Source organism: Pristiophorus japonicus, chromosome 3 (assembly GCF_044704955.1).
Source record: "Pristiophorus japonicus isolate sPriJap1 chromosome 3, sPriJap1.hap1, whole genome shotgun sequence".
NCBI classification, from domain to species: domain Eukaryota; kingdom Metazoa; phylum Chordata; class Chondrichthyes; family Pristiophoridae; genus Pristiophorus; species Pristiophorus japonicus.
The window spans coordinates 64,484,706-64,500,047 of record NC_091979.1 but is presented as its reverse complement, the minus strand read 5'-3'; the positions used below and the strand labels follow the sequence as shown (position 1 = coordinate 64,500,047).

General features: G+C 46.3%; 1 protein-coding gene across 2 annotated transcripts in view; it reads left to right on the top strand.

The window, feature by feature from the left end:
* Nucleotides 1–15,342, top strand: part of LOC139259738 (histamine N-methyltransferase-like) — a 150,178-nt gene that overhangs the window by 94,705 nt on the left and 40,131 nt on the right. For both annotated transcript variants that reach the window (XM_070875382.1, XM_070875381.1), the window contains one exon: nt 1,180–1,273. In XM_070875382.1, coding sequence (XP_070731483.1) covers nt 1,180–1,273 — 94 coding nt within the window. The remainder of the gene's footprint in view (nt 1–1,179; nt 1,274–15,342) is intronic.

Here is a 15,342-nt window from a genome sequence, read left to right as displayed (position 1 = left end):
TTACAACCTTCTGAGAGAAGAAATTTCTCCTCATCTCTGTTTTAAATGGGCAGCCCCTTATTCTAAGATCATGCACTCTAGTTCTCGTCTCCCCCATCAGTGGAAACATCCTCCTTATAATCTTATACGTTTCGATAAGATCACCTCTCATTCTTCTGAACTCTAATGAGGAGAGGCACAACCTACTCAACCTTTCCTCATAAGTCAACCCCCTCATCCCCTGGAATCAACCGAGTGAACCTTCTCTGAACTGCCTCCAAAGCAAGTATATCCTTTCGTAAATATGGAAACCAAAACGACATGCAGTATTCCAGGTGTGGCCTCACCAAAACCTTGTATAGCTGTAGCAAGACTTCCCTGCTTTTATACTCCATCCCCTTTGCAATTCAGGCCAAGATACCATTGGCCTTCCTGATCACTTGCTGTACCAGCTTGTGTTTCGTGCACAAGTAACCCCAGGTCCCGCTGTACTACGGCACTTTGCAATCTTTCTCCATTTAAATAATAACTTACTCTTTGATTTTTTTTCTGCCAAAATGCATGACCTCACACCTTCCAACATTATATTCCATCTGCCAAATTTATGCCCAATCACTTAGCCTGTCTATGTCCTTTTGCAGATTTTTTGTGTCCTCCTCACACATTGCTTTTCTTCCCATCTTGGTGTCGTCAGCAAACTTGGCTACGTTACACTCAGTCCCTTCTTCCAATTTGTTAATATAGATTGTAAATAGTTGGGGTCCCAGCACTGATCCCTACGGCACCCCACTAGTTACTGGTTGCCAACCAGAGAATGAACCATTTATCCCGACTCTCTGATCTCTGTTAGTTAGCCAATCCTTTATCCATACTAATATATTACCGCTGGGGTTACATCTGGGGCCATACCTCCCCAGGACGGGAAAATGGCAAACCAGAAAAAACAGAGCGCAATTCAGGCTGAAGTAGGTTCTACCCATCTTCTGACCCTCTGATCAGAAATCAGCCAGGATTACACCTTAGCCCCAAACAGAATTTCAAGGCAGTATCTTCAAACTCTGTGTGGCATGTATCACAGAGAAAAATAATTCACAATTTATATCATTTATATTTATTCACAAAACTATATCAATTTTGAGATAAGGTTGGAGCTTATATGAGAATATATTTGTATTTCTCACAGTGTGTTTTCTTGTCTAGATGTTATACTTCGTAGAAAGTGTGCATGATTCCATCAAGTACTTCCACAGCCTTCTGGAACCCAATGGCAAGCTTCTAATTATAATTGTTTCAGGTAGGTGATTGTCCAGTGTTTCTGACATGCTGGCACTAAGGATGCCTGTACGCACTGAAATTCTGCAGGGAAAATGATCATTAAATTTCTTATCTTTGCTATTCATTCTCCTCCTGATGTTTAGTTCTATGCAGTCTGATACATGTGCAAACAACAAAGATTATTGACTATAGGAGCAGCTCCTGAAACAAAGTAAAAATATTGCGAAGTACATCATGAATTGACTACATAACAGAAAATTGAGGATAGCTGTCAATGCTGAGAGTTGTAAGTGAGCAGCTATGATCACTGAAGTCTCCTGGAGATTGACCCTCAAACCTCTGGTCATTGATCATATATATTAAAAGTACTAAGTGGTCTCGAGTCTAGAGGTACGGTGTAACATTACGTGACTCAGTGAATATGAGGGGCAGCATCATGGGTTATATGAATGTCCCTTTAATATGATCTGCTGCATCTTGTCACTCGGATTTGTTAAGGGAAGGTTATGTCTGACTAACTTGATTGAATTTTTCAAGGAGGTAACCAGGAGGATTGATTAGGACAGTGCGTATGATGTAGTTTATATGGATTTTAGCAAAGCTTTTGATAAGGTCTCACATGGCAGACTGGTCACGAATGTAAAAGCCCAAGGGCTCCAGGGCAAAGTGGCAAGTTGGATCCAAAATAGGCTCAATAGCAGGAAACAAATGGTAATGGCTGATGGGTGTTTTTGTAACTGGAAGGCTGTATCCAGTGGGGTTCAGCAGGGCTCAGTACTGGGTCCCTTGCTTTTTATGGTATATATTAATGATTTGGACTTGAATGTTGATGGTATGATTAAGAAGTTTGCAAACGACACTAAATCATCATTCCATCACCATAGGCAGTCCCTGGGACTCAAGGAAGACTTGCTTCCACTCTTAAAATTAGTCGTTACGTGGTTGAACAGTCCAATACGAGAACCACAGTCCCTGTCACAGATGGGACAGATAGTCGTTGAGGAAAAAGGTGGGTGGGGCAGGTTTGCCGCACGCTCTTTCTGCTTCCTGTGCTTGATTTCTGCATGCTCTCGGCGATGAGACTCGAGGTGCTCAGCGCCCTCCCGGATGCACTTTCTCCACTTAGGGTGGTCTTTGGCCAGGGACTCCTGGGTGTCAATGGGGATGTTGCACTTTATCAGGGAGGCGTTGAGGGTGTCCTTGTAATGTTTCCTCTGCCCACACTTGGCTCGTTTGCCGTGAAGGAGTTCCGAGTAGAACGCTTGTTCTGGGAGTCTCGTGTCCAGCTTGCGGACAATGTGGCCTGTCAAGCAGAGCTGATCAAATGTGGTCAGTGCTTTAATGCTGGGGATGTTGGCCTGATCGAGGGCGCTAATGTTGATGTGTCTGTCCTCCCAGGGGATTTGTAGGGTCTTGCGGAGACATTGTTGGTGGTATTTCTCCAGCGACTTGAGGTGTCTTCTGTACATGGTCCATGTCTCTGAGCCATACAGGAGGGCAGGTATTACTACAGCCCTGTAGACCATGAGCTTGGTGGCAGTTTTGAGGGCCTGATCTTCAAACACTCTTTTCCTCAGGCAGCCAAAGGCTGCACTGGAAACGGTGTTGAATCTCGTCGTCAATGTCTACTCTTGTTGATAAGAGGCTTTCGAGGTATGGGAAATGGTCCATGTTGTCCAGGGCCATGCCGTGGATCTTGATGACTGGGGGACAGTGCTGTGCGGCGAGGACAGGCTTTTGGATGACCTTTGTCTTACGGATGTTTAGCGTAAGGCCCATGCTTTCGTACGCCTCAGTAAATAAGTCAACTATGTCCTGGAGTTCAGTCTCTGTATGTGCACAGGCTCATGCGTCGTCCGCGTACTGTAGCTCGACGACAGAGGCTGGGGTAGTCTTGGATCTGGCCTGGAGACGGCGAAGGTTGAACAGGTTCCCACTGGTTCTGTAGTTTAGTTCCACTCCAGCAGGGAGGTTGTTGACTGTGAGGTCGAGCATGGCAGCAAGGAAGATTGAGAAAAGGATTGGGGCGATGACGCAGCCCTATTTGACACTGGTCCGGACATGGATTGGGTCTGTAATGGGCCTCTCCTTCCCCACTGGTAACCTGGCCTCTTCTGACTGGTGAGTACCATGGCTGTAACCTTCCACTCTGAACTCCAGTGGGCCATTGACCTGCCCAATGCCTGCCCCCAACCAAACCTCGGACCACCTACCATCAAGGGCACTACTCAGCACCGAGCTTGCAGCCAATATCTCACTGTCGGCAACTAGGCTCATACAGCAGTGCCTGGTCTCCAGTCATCTTGGACCCCCTTGCCACTGGACCAAGACCTTGCTCAGCTAAGCCCGCGTGGTAGCCGATGTGCAACAGCCAGCCCACGTTAAAAGAACTCACGCACGGGCATCTTCCACTCTGTCAAGACCCTCATGGACAACTCCAACAGCGACAGGCCGGAACGCCGCTGTGTGGTTGATATTGAAGAAGAAAGCTGCAGACTGCTGGAAGATGTCAATGTGCAGGTCAGGTGGGCAGAACAGTGGGCAATGGAATTCAATCCGGAAAAGTGTGAGGTCATGCATTTGGAGAGGTCTAACAAGGCAAGGGAATACACACTAAATGGTAAGACACTGACAAGTGTAGAGGAACAAAGTGACCTTGGAGTGCAGGTCCACAGATCCGTGAAGGTAGCAGGCTAGTTAGATGAGAAGGCGTATGGAATACTTGCCTTTATTAGTCAAGGCATGGAATACAAGAGCAAGGAGGTTATGTTTGAACTGTATAAAACACTGGTTAGGCCGCACTGAGTGCAGTTCTGGTCACCACATTACAGGAAGGATGTGATTGCGCTGGAGACAGTGTCGAAGAAATTTACAAGAAAGTTGCTTGGACTGGAGAATTTTGGCTATGAGGAAAGATTGGAGATGCTGGGTCTGTTTTCTTTGGAGCGGAGGGGGCTGAGGGGAGACCTGATTGAAGTGTATAAAATTATGAGGGGCCTGGATAGAGTGGATAGGAAGGATCTGAGTCTCTTGGCAGAGGGGTCAACAACCAGGCGGCATAGATTTAAAGTAATTGGGGGGAGTTTTAGAGGAGATATGAGGGGAAATTTCTTCACCCAGGGGGTGTTGGGGATCTGGAACGCTCTGCCTGAAAGGGTGGTAGAGGCAGAAAGCATCACCACATTTAAAAAAAATACTTGGATGTGCACTTAAAGTGCCGTAACCTGCAAGGCTTCGGACCGAGCTGGGAAGTGGGATTACGCTGAGTAGCTCTTGGTCGGTCGGTGTGGACACAATGACCTGAAATGGCCTCCTTCCGTGTTTTAAATTTCTATGGGTTCAATTTTCCCAGGTTATTTGCGTCGTTTTTTTTGATGCGCGCCGTTTTTTCTGGCGTATTTATTTTTTTCAAGGTTTCCCCCTGCGATCTGTGCCCGCATAATTGAGTTGGTTACAATTTTTCTCGGTGAGTTTTTTTTAATGTTTTCTCATGTCTACGCCAGTTTTCATAATATTTTGCAGTTTGTCCAAATCGGCGTTGAAAGATGCCATTGTTTTTAATCGAAGGTTTTGGAGGGAGTCAAGAACACTCTAAAAATCAATAATAAAGTTCAACTTTTTCTACCTGTCAATGTAGTAAATGAAAGTTTTTGGGATTTCAGAAGTTTTCATTTTTTTTATTACTCACATGCCAACACCGAACGTCTTCAAGCAGGGCTGGAGAGTCGTAGATTTGGCTGGCAGAATCTACTCCACGCCCGGATACAGGAACTTGGGGCTGGGCTGAAAAACAAGCCCGGGGCGGGAGGGGTGGGTGGGAGAGAACGAGGTGCTGACCGACTGGAAGGCTTCTTAAAACTGCAATGAGTTTGGGGGAGGGGAGAGAAGGAGGTGCCAATCAGAAGGCTTATGTACACTGAACCCTGGGAGGGAGGTGCCGATTGGAAGGCTTCTGAAGACTGCAATGAGTTAGAGGGAGGAGGGGCGAAAGGTGGGGGACAGAAGGGGAGAAGTCACAGGATTGCAATTAGTTGCGGGGGAGAGGGGCTAGAAGGAAAGAAGTCACAAGACAGCAATTAGTTGGGGGGGGTGGGGTGGCAGAGAGGAGAAAATTTAATAATCCAACAAATAATGGAAATTATTCAGTTTTAATGTAAAATATATTTTATTCAAAATTTGAATCAACAGTTTGTACTTAAGTTAACTTTAATAACAATCACTTACAAACTTTAAGATCACTTAAAAACTTTAAGATCACTTACTAATAAATGTGTAAATTTACATAACTTACAAAATCATTAAATTTGAGGACAGTTACAACAGTAACAATAATAATAACAACAACAACAGCAAAGAAAGGCTGCACCTATCTCTCTTCCACCTTATTCTAAGACCGCCCGCCGTGCTTACTCTTGGTGATTCCACTACCCCTGCCCTCAGGCAGTGGCACAGTGTTTCTAGGGTTGGTGCCAAGCTTATTCTTTCTAAGATCTTGGATAGAGCACTTCTGTTGAGAGAGTGGGGGGAGGTGGGTAGGGGGTGGGGGAGGCAAGCGGCAATGTGGACAGCCCAGCTTGGGGCTCTTCAGAGGCTGTTGTGGGGATTGGAGTGAAAGTGGCAATTGATTCTGTCATTGGGCGCGGGGTCTGGGCATGTCTCCTTATTGCAGCAGCTAACTCGAACATGCCATCCGTCATGAGCCCTGACAGTATCTCAATGACCTGCAACATTCCCTTCCTCATGTTGAGCAAAACTGTCTCAGCTACCTGTGATATTCCCTCCTTTCAGTGATAGTGTTTGCACCATCTCTGACATTCCCTCTCTGATGTTCACTGATAGCGCATCACCAACCTGTGACATTCCCTCTCTCCTGGTCACTGACATCGTTCCCATTTCTCGTGAGATTGCTGTTACTTCTCCCGACAGCCTGTTACTTCGCCACCCATCTCACTGATGGTATCTGGGAGTGATTGCGTAAGGTCAGTGCTCTCCCCAATCATTGCCATCATCTGAAGCACATCTGTTACATCCTGCACCTCAGGAGAGCGCGGTCGAGCTCTCCTTCCCCTCATCCCCACGGGTGTGGCTCGCACGCCGCCATTACGACGTTGGGACCCTGGGTGTGCCTCGATGCACCTTCCACTGGGACCTGCAGCCTCGGAAGGTGGGGCCCTGGGTGTGCCCTGCTGCACCACACCACTGGGACCCGGAGCCTCGGACATTCGGAAACCATGGAATGTCCCACCAGCTCTCAAACGACTAGTCACGGAAGGGGCTGTCACCGCAACGAGCAGCACCTCCTCCAAAGTCAGTATAACAGTGGGGGTTTCATCCAGTTCAGTCCCCTCCCCCTCACTCCCATGTTCTTGGTCTGGAGGATTAGATTCAAAGATGTTATCCTGTTCAGGCCGGTTCTTGTCTGCGTTTCCTTGTACATCGTCAGTGTCGGCCTCACGTTCTGCAAAATATAACAAAACACAGACAAATGGTTAGTAGCAGGGGAGGGGGCAGGATGGGTGGCATGAGTAGGCTCACACAGTGCAGGCAGCAGGCTGATCTGAAGGATCACGATGAATGATAGCACATTGCTTCAACCGAAGCGTAGCTGACTGAGACATCCCCATGAACCGAAGCATGGCTAGCCCGCGCAATACTTAACACTTAGCAAAGCCAGACTGTGAAATTTGCAGGACTTACCCTCTCCCTCGAGTGTGGGCTCAGCTTGTGCAGTGGTGGTTGCTTGTCTCCAGGTAGGACCCATCAAAGCAGCGACCCTCTCTTCCAAGTGTGTCAGTGGGTGCAGATTTGCCGGGCCTCCTCCTATTCAGGTTCTTTCTCGTTTGTTGTGTGCTACTTTCCTCTGCAAAGACGAAAACATAACTTTTTACAGAGAGTGTCTTTCTGCTGGTTCGGAAATATACAGCTGGTCACATTTACAATTGCAATTGCATTGAATAAATGAAAATACTACTTACACTAACAACTTGACCAAGGTCCTGCCATTTTTGCACTGGCCTCTAGATCTCATGGTGGTCACCATTGCGCAGTAATTATCTGCAACTTGGTTCCAGTGTTTCATCATTTCTTTGGGTAGAACATTTTTGTGACCTTTGCTGGTGTCCAGCCCTTGACATCTGTTCTCAATCACAGTAACTAGAGCCTCCACTTCTTCCTGTAAGAAATTCTTGGTCCTTGCACCGCGTTGCATCTTGTGCTGCTGCAGCTCCGATTTTTCCAATGATCTCACACAGCACTCCTTCGCACACACAATTGGCTCTTTAAAAATGTCCGATTGCCAACTCGAAGCTGTACTGCGCATGCACATCCATTGCAACTACGTCAAAAATGTAAATGTTTTTGTCGCGCATGCGCAGAAGGTGCGGCATCATTTTTTCGGCGCAGACAGCAAGCTCCATCCCCCCGAGGCAACTGGATATCCTGCGTGGCACCAAATTTGAATTATAGATCGTGGAAACTTTGGCAAAATATTTCTAGCATATTTCTGGCCCAGAAAAAAGGGGCATAACTCTGGCAATACACCAGAAAACGGGGTGGGCAAAATTGACCCCAATGATTCTACATTCTCCAGTTTGCTGCTGTACCCTCTGACCATCCAAGTGGAGGAATATGTCCAACCCACTTCCCACTGGCTAATGCCGCCACGCTAAAATTGATTCATAGAGATAATGTGTAACTTAGAAACATAGAAACATAGAAAATAGGTGCAGCAGTAGGCCATTCGGCCCTTCGAGCCTGCACCATCATTCACTGATCATTCACCTCAGTATCCCTTTCCTGCTTTCTCTCCATAGCCCTTGATCCCTTTAGCCGTAAGGGCCATATCTAACTCCCTCTTGAATATATCCAACAAACTGGCATCAACAACTCTCTGCGGTAGAGAATTCCACAGGTTAAAAACTCTCTGAGTGAAGAAGTTTCTCCTCATCTCAGTGCAAATGGCTTACCCCTTATCCTTAGACTGTGTCCCCTACTTCTGGACTTCCCCAACATCGGGAACATTCTTCCCGCAACTAACCTGTCCAGTCGAGTCAGAATTTTATGTTTCTATGAGATCCCCTCTCATCCTTCTAAACTCCAGTGAATACAGGCCCAGTCGACCCAATCTCTCCTCATATATGTCAGACCTACCATCCTGGGAATCAGTGTGGTGAACCTTCGCTGCACTCCCTCAATAGCAAGAATGTCCTTCCTCAGGTTGGGAGACCAAATTGAGCACAATATTCCAGGCGTGATCTTTCAATGTTTGCCATTGCCTATCCATCGTCAACCCTTTAAGTATCATTCGCCAGTCTAGATGAAGGGTCAAAATTCACGGGAACCCTCCCAGTGTTTAGGCTCATTGGAAAGGAAATTTAATTTGGGACTATTTACCGGAAAGTTTGAAATCCTAAAGTGCTTACGGAAGAAACTACGAACTTTAATCGAATTTTGGACTTTTACAAGGCAAATTCAAGTCCGTGGGCGGGCCTAAGGAACGAAAGGAGCTGGCTTGATTATTGGAACTGTCTGGGTGTTAGAACTAAAGTGAATTGTCTGGTGAAATGGATATTCGAAAACCCTTCTCCAGAAGAGGCATTTACACTACAACAATAACTCAGACTAAGCCATCAAACTAAACCGAGAAAAGCTATCTTCAACATGAATAAGAACAAAGGGCCCACTACAGATTGTATGCAAAAACCAAGCACAAAAGGACATTGCGATTACCAAGCTAATATTTACACCAGGAAACAGATTTAGAAATGCAACCCACCCAAGACATACTAACTTTTAATGAGCCCTCCAAATTATTAAAAAGAAATGCCAAGCCCGCCAAATTTAAACAAAGAATTCTGGACTGATTTGGTGGAAGATTAGGACAATTCAAACCGTATAACTGGCCCCCTGTTTTAACAGAGGGTATGCAATTCTATGCCTAGTGCCATACTATGCTTATGCCATCAAGAAGGGAGAGAAACCAACACGACAGTTGTAAACTAACTTCTCCAGCCTTGAAGTCCTGAAGTCCAAAAGGAAGGAAGAACATCACCATCGTGGCAGCAACCGACCACAGCCAACGTGGTACCACCGAAAGATCACCGCGATCGACCAATTTCGAAACGAAACTCCACAAAGAAGAAATCGAAGAATCGAAACATTTCCACTCTACAATCTCAGTCCTGAATACCAACAGGTGAAAACATTACCTAAAAAGACTTTGAACCTATTTCTAACAAAGGAAACTTACCCCATAGATCCAAAACCCGCCTTACTGCATCAGCGGACTCAACCCACTGAAGAAGTCTTCTCCGACATTCGGGGTAGGGCAAGCAGAATCTACAGAAAACAATGAACCCCAAAATTGCGAACTACCACTAATTGACCAGAAAGGATTGGTAAGCATAGTCCCTGCCTGCCCTGGAGTCTAACCTAGCTAGGATTAGGTATTGGGAGGTGAGAGGTGTAATTTTTACTGTAACCCCCTTTGAATGTGTAATGCGTCGGCGGCAGTCGGGAGCAGCGTCGAGGAGGTGCGTGGAGAGGCCTATAAAAGGCGTGACTTGTGCAGCTACAGGGGGAAGGCAAAAAAGAAGTAGAAGGAAATCAAAAGGTGACGTCACAGCCAAGAGGGTAAGTGATTGGCTGGTGATTGGTGAGCAGTTTTTCTTTTTTCTCTTCTATATCAGTGAGTAACTTTTAACATTGTTGTTGCCAATTTAAGTGTATATAAGGTTTAAGTCATGGCAGGAGAACTCGGTCGGGTGTTATGCTCCTCCTGTACCATGTGGGAACTCAGGGACACTTCCGGTGTCCCTGACGATTACGTGTGCGGGAAGTGTATCCGCCTCCAGCTCCTGACAGACCGCGTTGCGGAGTTGGAGCTGAGGGTGGATTCACTCTGGAGCATCCACGATGCTGAGAATGACGTGAGTATCACATGTAGCGAGTTGGTCGTACCGCAGGGAAAGGATCCACAGCCAGATAGGGAATGGGAGACCAACAGGAAGAGCAGTGCAAGGAAGGTAGTGCAGGAGTCCCCTGTGGTCATCCCCCTGCAAAACAGATACACTGCTTTGGGTACTGTTGAGGGGGATGACTCATCAGGGGAGGGCAGCAGCAGCCAAGTTCATGGCACCATGGCTGGCTCTGCTGCACAGGAGGGCAGGAAAAAGAGTGGGAGAGCAATAGTGATTGGGGATTCAATGGTGAGGGGAATAGATAGGCGTTTCTGCGGCCGCAACCGAGACTCCAGGATGGTATGTTGCCTCCCTGGTGCAAGGGTCAAGGATGTCTCGGAGCGGGTGCAGGACATTCTAAAAAGGGAGGGTGAACAGCCAGTTGTCGTGGTGCACATTGGTACCAACGACATAGGTAAAAAAAGGGATGAGGTCCTACGAAACGAATTTAAGGAGCTAGGAGCTAAATTAAAAAGTAGGACCTCAAAAGTAGTAATCTCTGGATTGCTACCAGTGCCACGTGATAGTCAGAGTAGGAATCGCAGGATAGTGCAGATGAATACGTGGCTTGAGCAGTGGTGCAACAGGGAGGGATTCAAATTCCTGGGGCATTGGAACCGGTTCAGGGGGAGGTGGGACCAGTACAAACCGGACGGTCTGCACCTGGGCAGGACCGGAACCAATGTCCTAGGGGGAGTGTTTGCTAGTGCTGTTGGGGAGGATTTAAACTGATATGGCAGGTGGATGGGAACCAATGCAGGGAGACAGAGGGAAACAAAAAGGAGGCAAAAGCAAAAGACAGAAAGGAGATGAGGAAAAGTGGAGGGCAGAGAAACCCAAGGCAAAGAACAAAAAGGGCCACTGTACAGCAAAATTCTAAAAGGACAAAGGGTGTTAAAAGAACAAGCCTGAAGGCTTTGTGTCTTAATGCAAGGAGTATCCGCAATAAAGTGGATGAATTAACTGTGCAAATAGATGTTAACAAATATGATGTGATTGGGATTACGGAGACGTGGCTCCAGGATGATCAGGGCTGGGAACTCAACATCCAGGGGTATTCAACATTCAGGAAAGATAGAATAAAAGGAAAAGGAGGTGGGGTAGCATTGCTGGTTAAGGAGCAAATTAAGGCAATAGTTCGGAAGGACATTCGCTTGGATGATGTGGAATCTATATGGGTTGAGCTGCAGAATACCAAAGGACAAAAAACGTTAGTGGGAGTTGTGTACAGACCTCCAAACAGTAGTAGTGATGTTGGGGAGGGCATCAAACATGAAATTAGGGGTGCGTGCAATAAAGGTGCAGCAGTTATAATGGGTGACTTTAATATGCACATAGATTGGGTTAACCAAACTGGAAGCAATACGGTAGAGGAGGATTTCCTGGAGTGCATAAGGGATGGTTTTTTAGACCAATATGTCGAGGAACCAACTAGGGGGGAGGCCATCTTAGACTGGGTGTTGTGTAATGAGAGAGGATTAATTAGCAATCTCGTTGTGCGAGGCTCCTTGGGGAAGAGTGACCATAATATGGTGGAATTCTGCATTAGGATGGAGAATGAAACAGTTAATTCAGAGACCATGGTCCAGAACTTAAAGAAGGGTAACTTTGAAGGTATGAGGCGTGAATTGGCTAGGATAGATTGGCGAATGATACTGAAGGGGTTGACTGTGGATGGGCAATGGCAGACATTTAGAGACCGCATGGATGAACTACAACAATTGTACATTCCTGTCTGTCGTAAAAATAAAAAAGGGAAGGTGGCTCAACCGTGGCTATCAAGGGAAATCAGGGATAGCATTAAAGCCAAGGAAGTGGCATACAAATTGGCCAGAAATAACAGAGAACCCGGGGACTGGGAGAAATTTAGAACTCAGCAGAGGAGGACAAAGGTTTGATTAGGGCAGGGAAAATGGAGTACGAGAAGAAGCTTGCAGGGAACATTAAGACGGATTGCAAAAGTTTCTATAGATATGTAAAGAGAAAAAGGTTAGTAAAGACAAACGTAGGTCCCCTGCAGTCAGAATCAGGGGAAGTCATAACGGGGAACAAAGAAATGGCGGACCAATTGAACAAGTACTTTGGTTCGGTATTCACTGAGGAGGACACAAACAACCTTCTGGATATAAAAGGGGTCGGAGGGTCTAGTAAGGAGGAGGAACTGAGGGAAATCCGTATTAGTCGGGAAATTGTGTTGGGGAAATTGATGGGATTGAAGGCCGATAAATCCCCAGGGCCTGATGGACTGCATCCCAGAGTACTTAAGGAGGTGGCCTTGGAAATAGCGGATGCATTGACAGTCATTTTCCAACATTCCATTGACTCTCGATCAGTTCCTATGGAGTGGAGGGTAGCCAATGTAACCCCAATTTTTAAAAAAGGAGGGAGAGAGAAAACAGGGAATTACAGACCGGTCAGCCTGACATCGGTAGTGGGTAAAATGATGGAATCAATTATTAAGGATGTCATAGCAGTGCATTTGGAAAGAGGTAATATGATACGTCCAAGTCAGCATGGATTTGTGAAAGGGAAATCATGCTTGACAAATCTTCTGGAATTTTTTGAGGATGTTTCAAGTAGAGTGGACAAGGGAGAACCAGTTGATGTGGTATATTTGGACTTTCAGAAGGCTTTCGACAAGGTCCCACACAAGAGATTAATGTGCAAAGTTAAAGCACATGGGATTGGGGGTAGTGTGCTGACATGGATTGAGAACTGGTTGTCAGACAGGAAGCAAAGAGTAGGAGTAAATGGGGACTTTTCAGAATGGCAGGCAGTGACTAGTGGGGTACCGCAAGGTTCTGTGCTGGGGCCCCAGCTGTTTACACTGTACATTAATGATTTAGACGAGGGGATTAAATGTAGTATCTCCAAATTTGCGGATGACACTAAGTTGGGTGGCAGTGTGAGCTGCAAGGAGGATTCTATGAGGCTGCAGAGCGACTTGGATAGGTTAGATGAGTGGGCAAATGCATGGCAGATGAAGTATAATGTGGATAAATGTGAGGTTATCCACTTTGGTGGTAAAAACAGAGAGACAGACTATTATCTGAATGGTGACAGATTAGGAAAAGGGCAGGTGCAAAGAGACCTGGGTGTCATGGTACATCAGTCATTGAAGGTTGGCATGCAGGTGCAGCAGGCGGTTAAGAAAGCAAATGGCATGTTGGCCTTCATAGCGAGGGGATTTGAGTACAGGGGCAGGGATGTGTTGCTACAGTTGTACAGGGCCTTGGTGAGGCCACACCTGTGTACAGTTTTGGTCTCCTAACCTGAGGAAGGACATTCTTGCTATTGAGGGCGTGCAGCGAAGGTTCACCAGACTGATTCCTGGGATGGCGGGACTGACCTATCAAGAAAGACTGGATCAACTGGGCTTGTATTCACTGGAGTTCAGAAGAATGAGAGGGGACCTCATAGAAACGTTTAAAATTCTGACGGGGTTAGACAGGTTAGATGCAGGAAGAATGTTCCCAATGTTGGGGAAGTCCAGAACCAGGGGACACAGTCTAAGGATAAGGAGGAAGCCATTTAGGACCGAGATGAGGAGGAATTTCTTCACTCAGAGAGTTATTAACCTATGGAATTCCCTACCGCAAAGAGTTGTTGATACCAGTTCATTGGATATATTGAAGAGGGAGTTAGATATGGCCCTTGTGGTTAAAGGGATCAAGGGGTATGGAGAGAAAGCAGGAACAGGGTACTGAAGGAATTATCAGACATGATCTTATTGAATGGTGGTGCAGGCTCGAAGGGTCGGATGGCCTAAACCTGCACCTATTTTCTATGTTTCTATATCATCGAAGTTACCTTTCCTTAAGTTCAGGACTCTAGTCTCTGAATTAACTTTGTCACTCTCCATCTTAATGAGGAATTCGACCACATTATGGTCACACTTCCCCAGGGCCCTTGCACAACAAGATTGCTAATTAGTCCTTTCTCATTACACATCACCCAGTCTAGGATGGCCAGCCTGCTAGTTGGTCCTTGACATATTGGTCTAGAAAACCATCTCTAATACCCTCCAGGAAATCCTCCTCCACTGCATTGTTACCAGCTTGGTTAGCCCAATCTATATGTAGATTAAAATCGCCCATGATAACTGCTGTACCTTTATTGCACGCATCCTTAATTTCTTGTTTGAAGCTGTCCCCAACCTCACTACTACTGTTTTGTGGTCTGTACACAACTCCCCCTTGTGTTTTCTGCCCTTTGGTATTCCACAGCTCCACCCATACAGATTCCACATCATCCAAGCTAATGTCCTTCCGTACTATTGCATTTATTTCCTCTTTAACCAGCAATGCTACTCCACCTCCTTTTCCTTTCTGTCTATCCTTCCTGCATGTTGAATACCCCTGGATGTTGAGTGCCCAGCCTTGGTCACTCTGGAGCCATGTCTCCGTGATACCAATTATATCATATTCATTAATTGTTACCTGTGCAGTTAATTCATCCACCTTATTATGAATATTCCTTGCATCGAGGCACAGAGCCTTCAGGCTTGTCTTTTTAACACATTTTGCCCCTTTAGAATTTTGCTGTAATGTGACACTTTTTTGATTTTTGCCTTGGGTTTCTCTACCCTCCACTTTTACTATTCTTCTTTCTCTTTGCTTCTGCCCCCATTCTACTTCCCTTTGTCTCCCTGAATAGGTTCCCATCCCCCTGCTTATTAGTTTAACCCCTCCCCAACAGCACTAGAGAACACTCCCCTGGGACATTGGTTGCAGTCCTGCCCAAGTGCAGACCGTCTGGTTTGCACTGGTCCCACCTCCCCCAGAACCGGTTTCAATGTCCCAGGAATTTGAATCCCTCCGTTCTGCACCACTCTTCTAACAACGTATTCATCTAGCTATCCTGCAATTCCTACTCTGACTAGCATGTGGCACTGCTAGCAAACCTGAGATTACTATCTTAGAGGTCCTACTTTTTAATTTCACTTCGAGCTCCCTAAATTCAGCTTGTAGGACCTCATCCCGTTTTTTACCGATATCGTTGGTACCTATGTGCACTACGACAACTGGCTGTTCACCCTCCCCCTCTAAAATGTCCTGCAGCCGCTCTGAGACATCCTTGACCCTTGCACCAGGGAGGTAACATACCATCCTGGAGTCTCGATTGCGGCCAC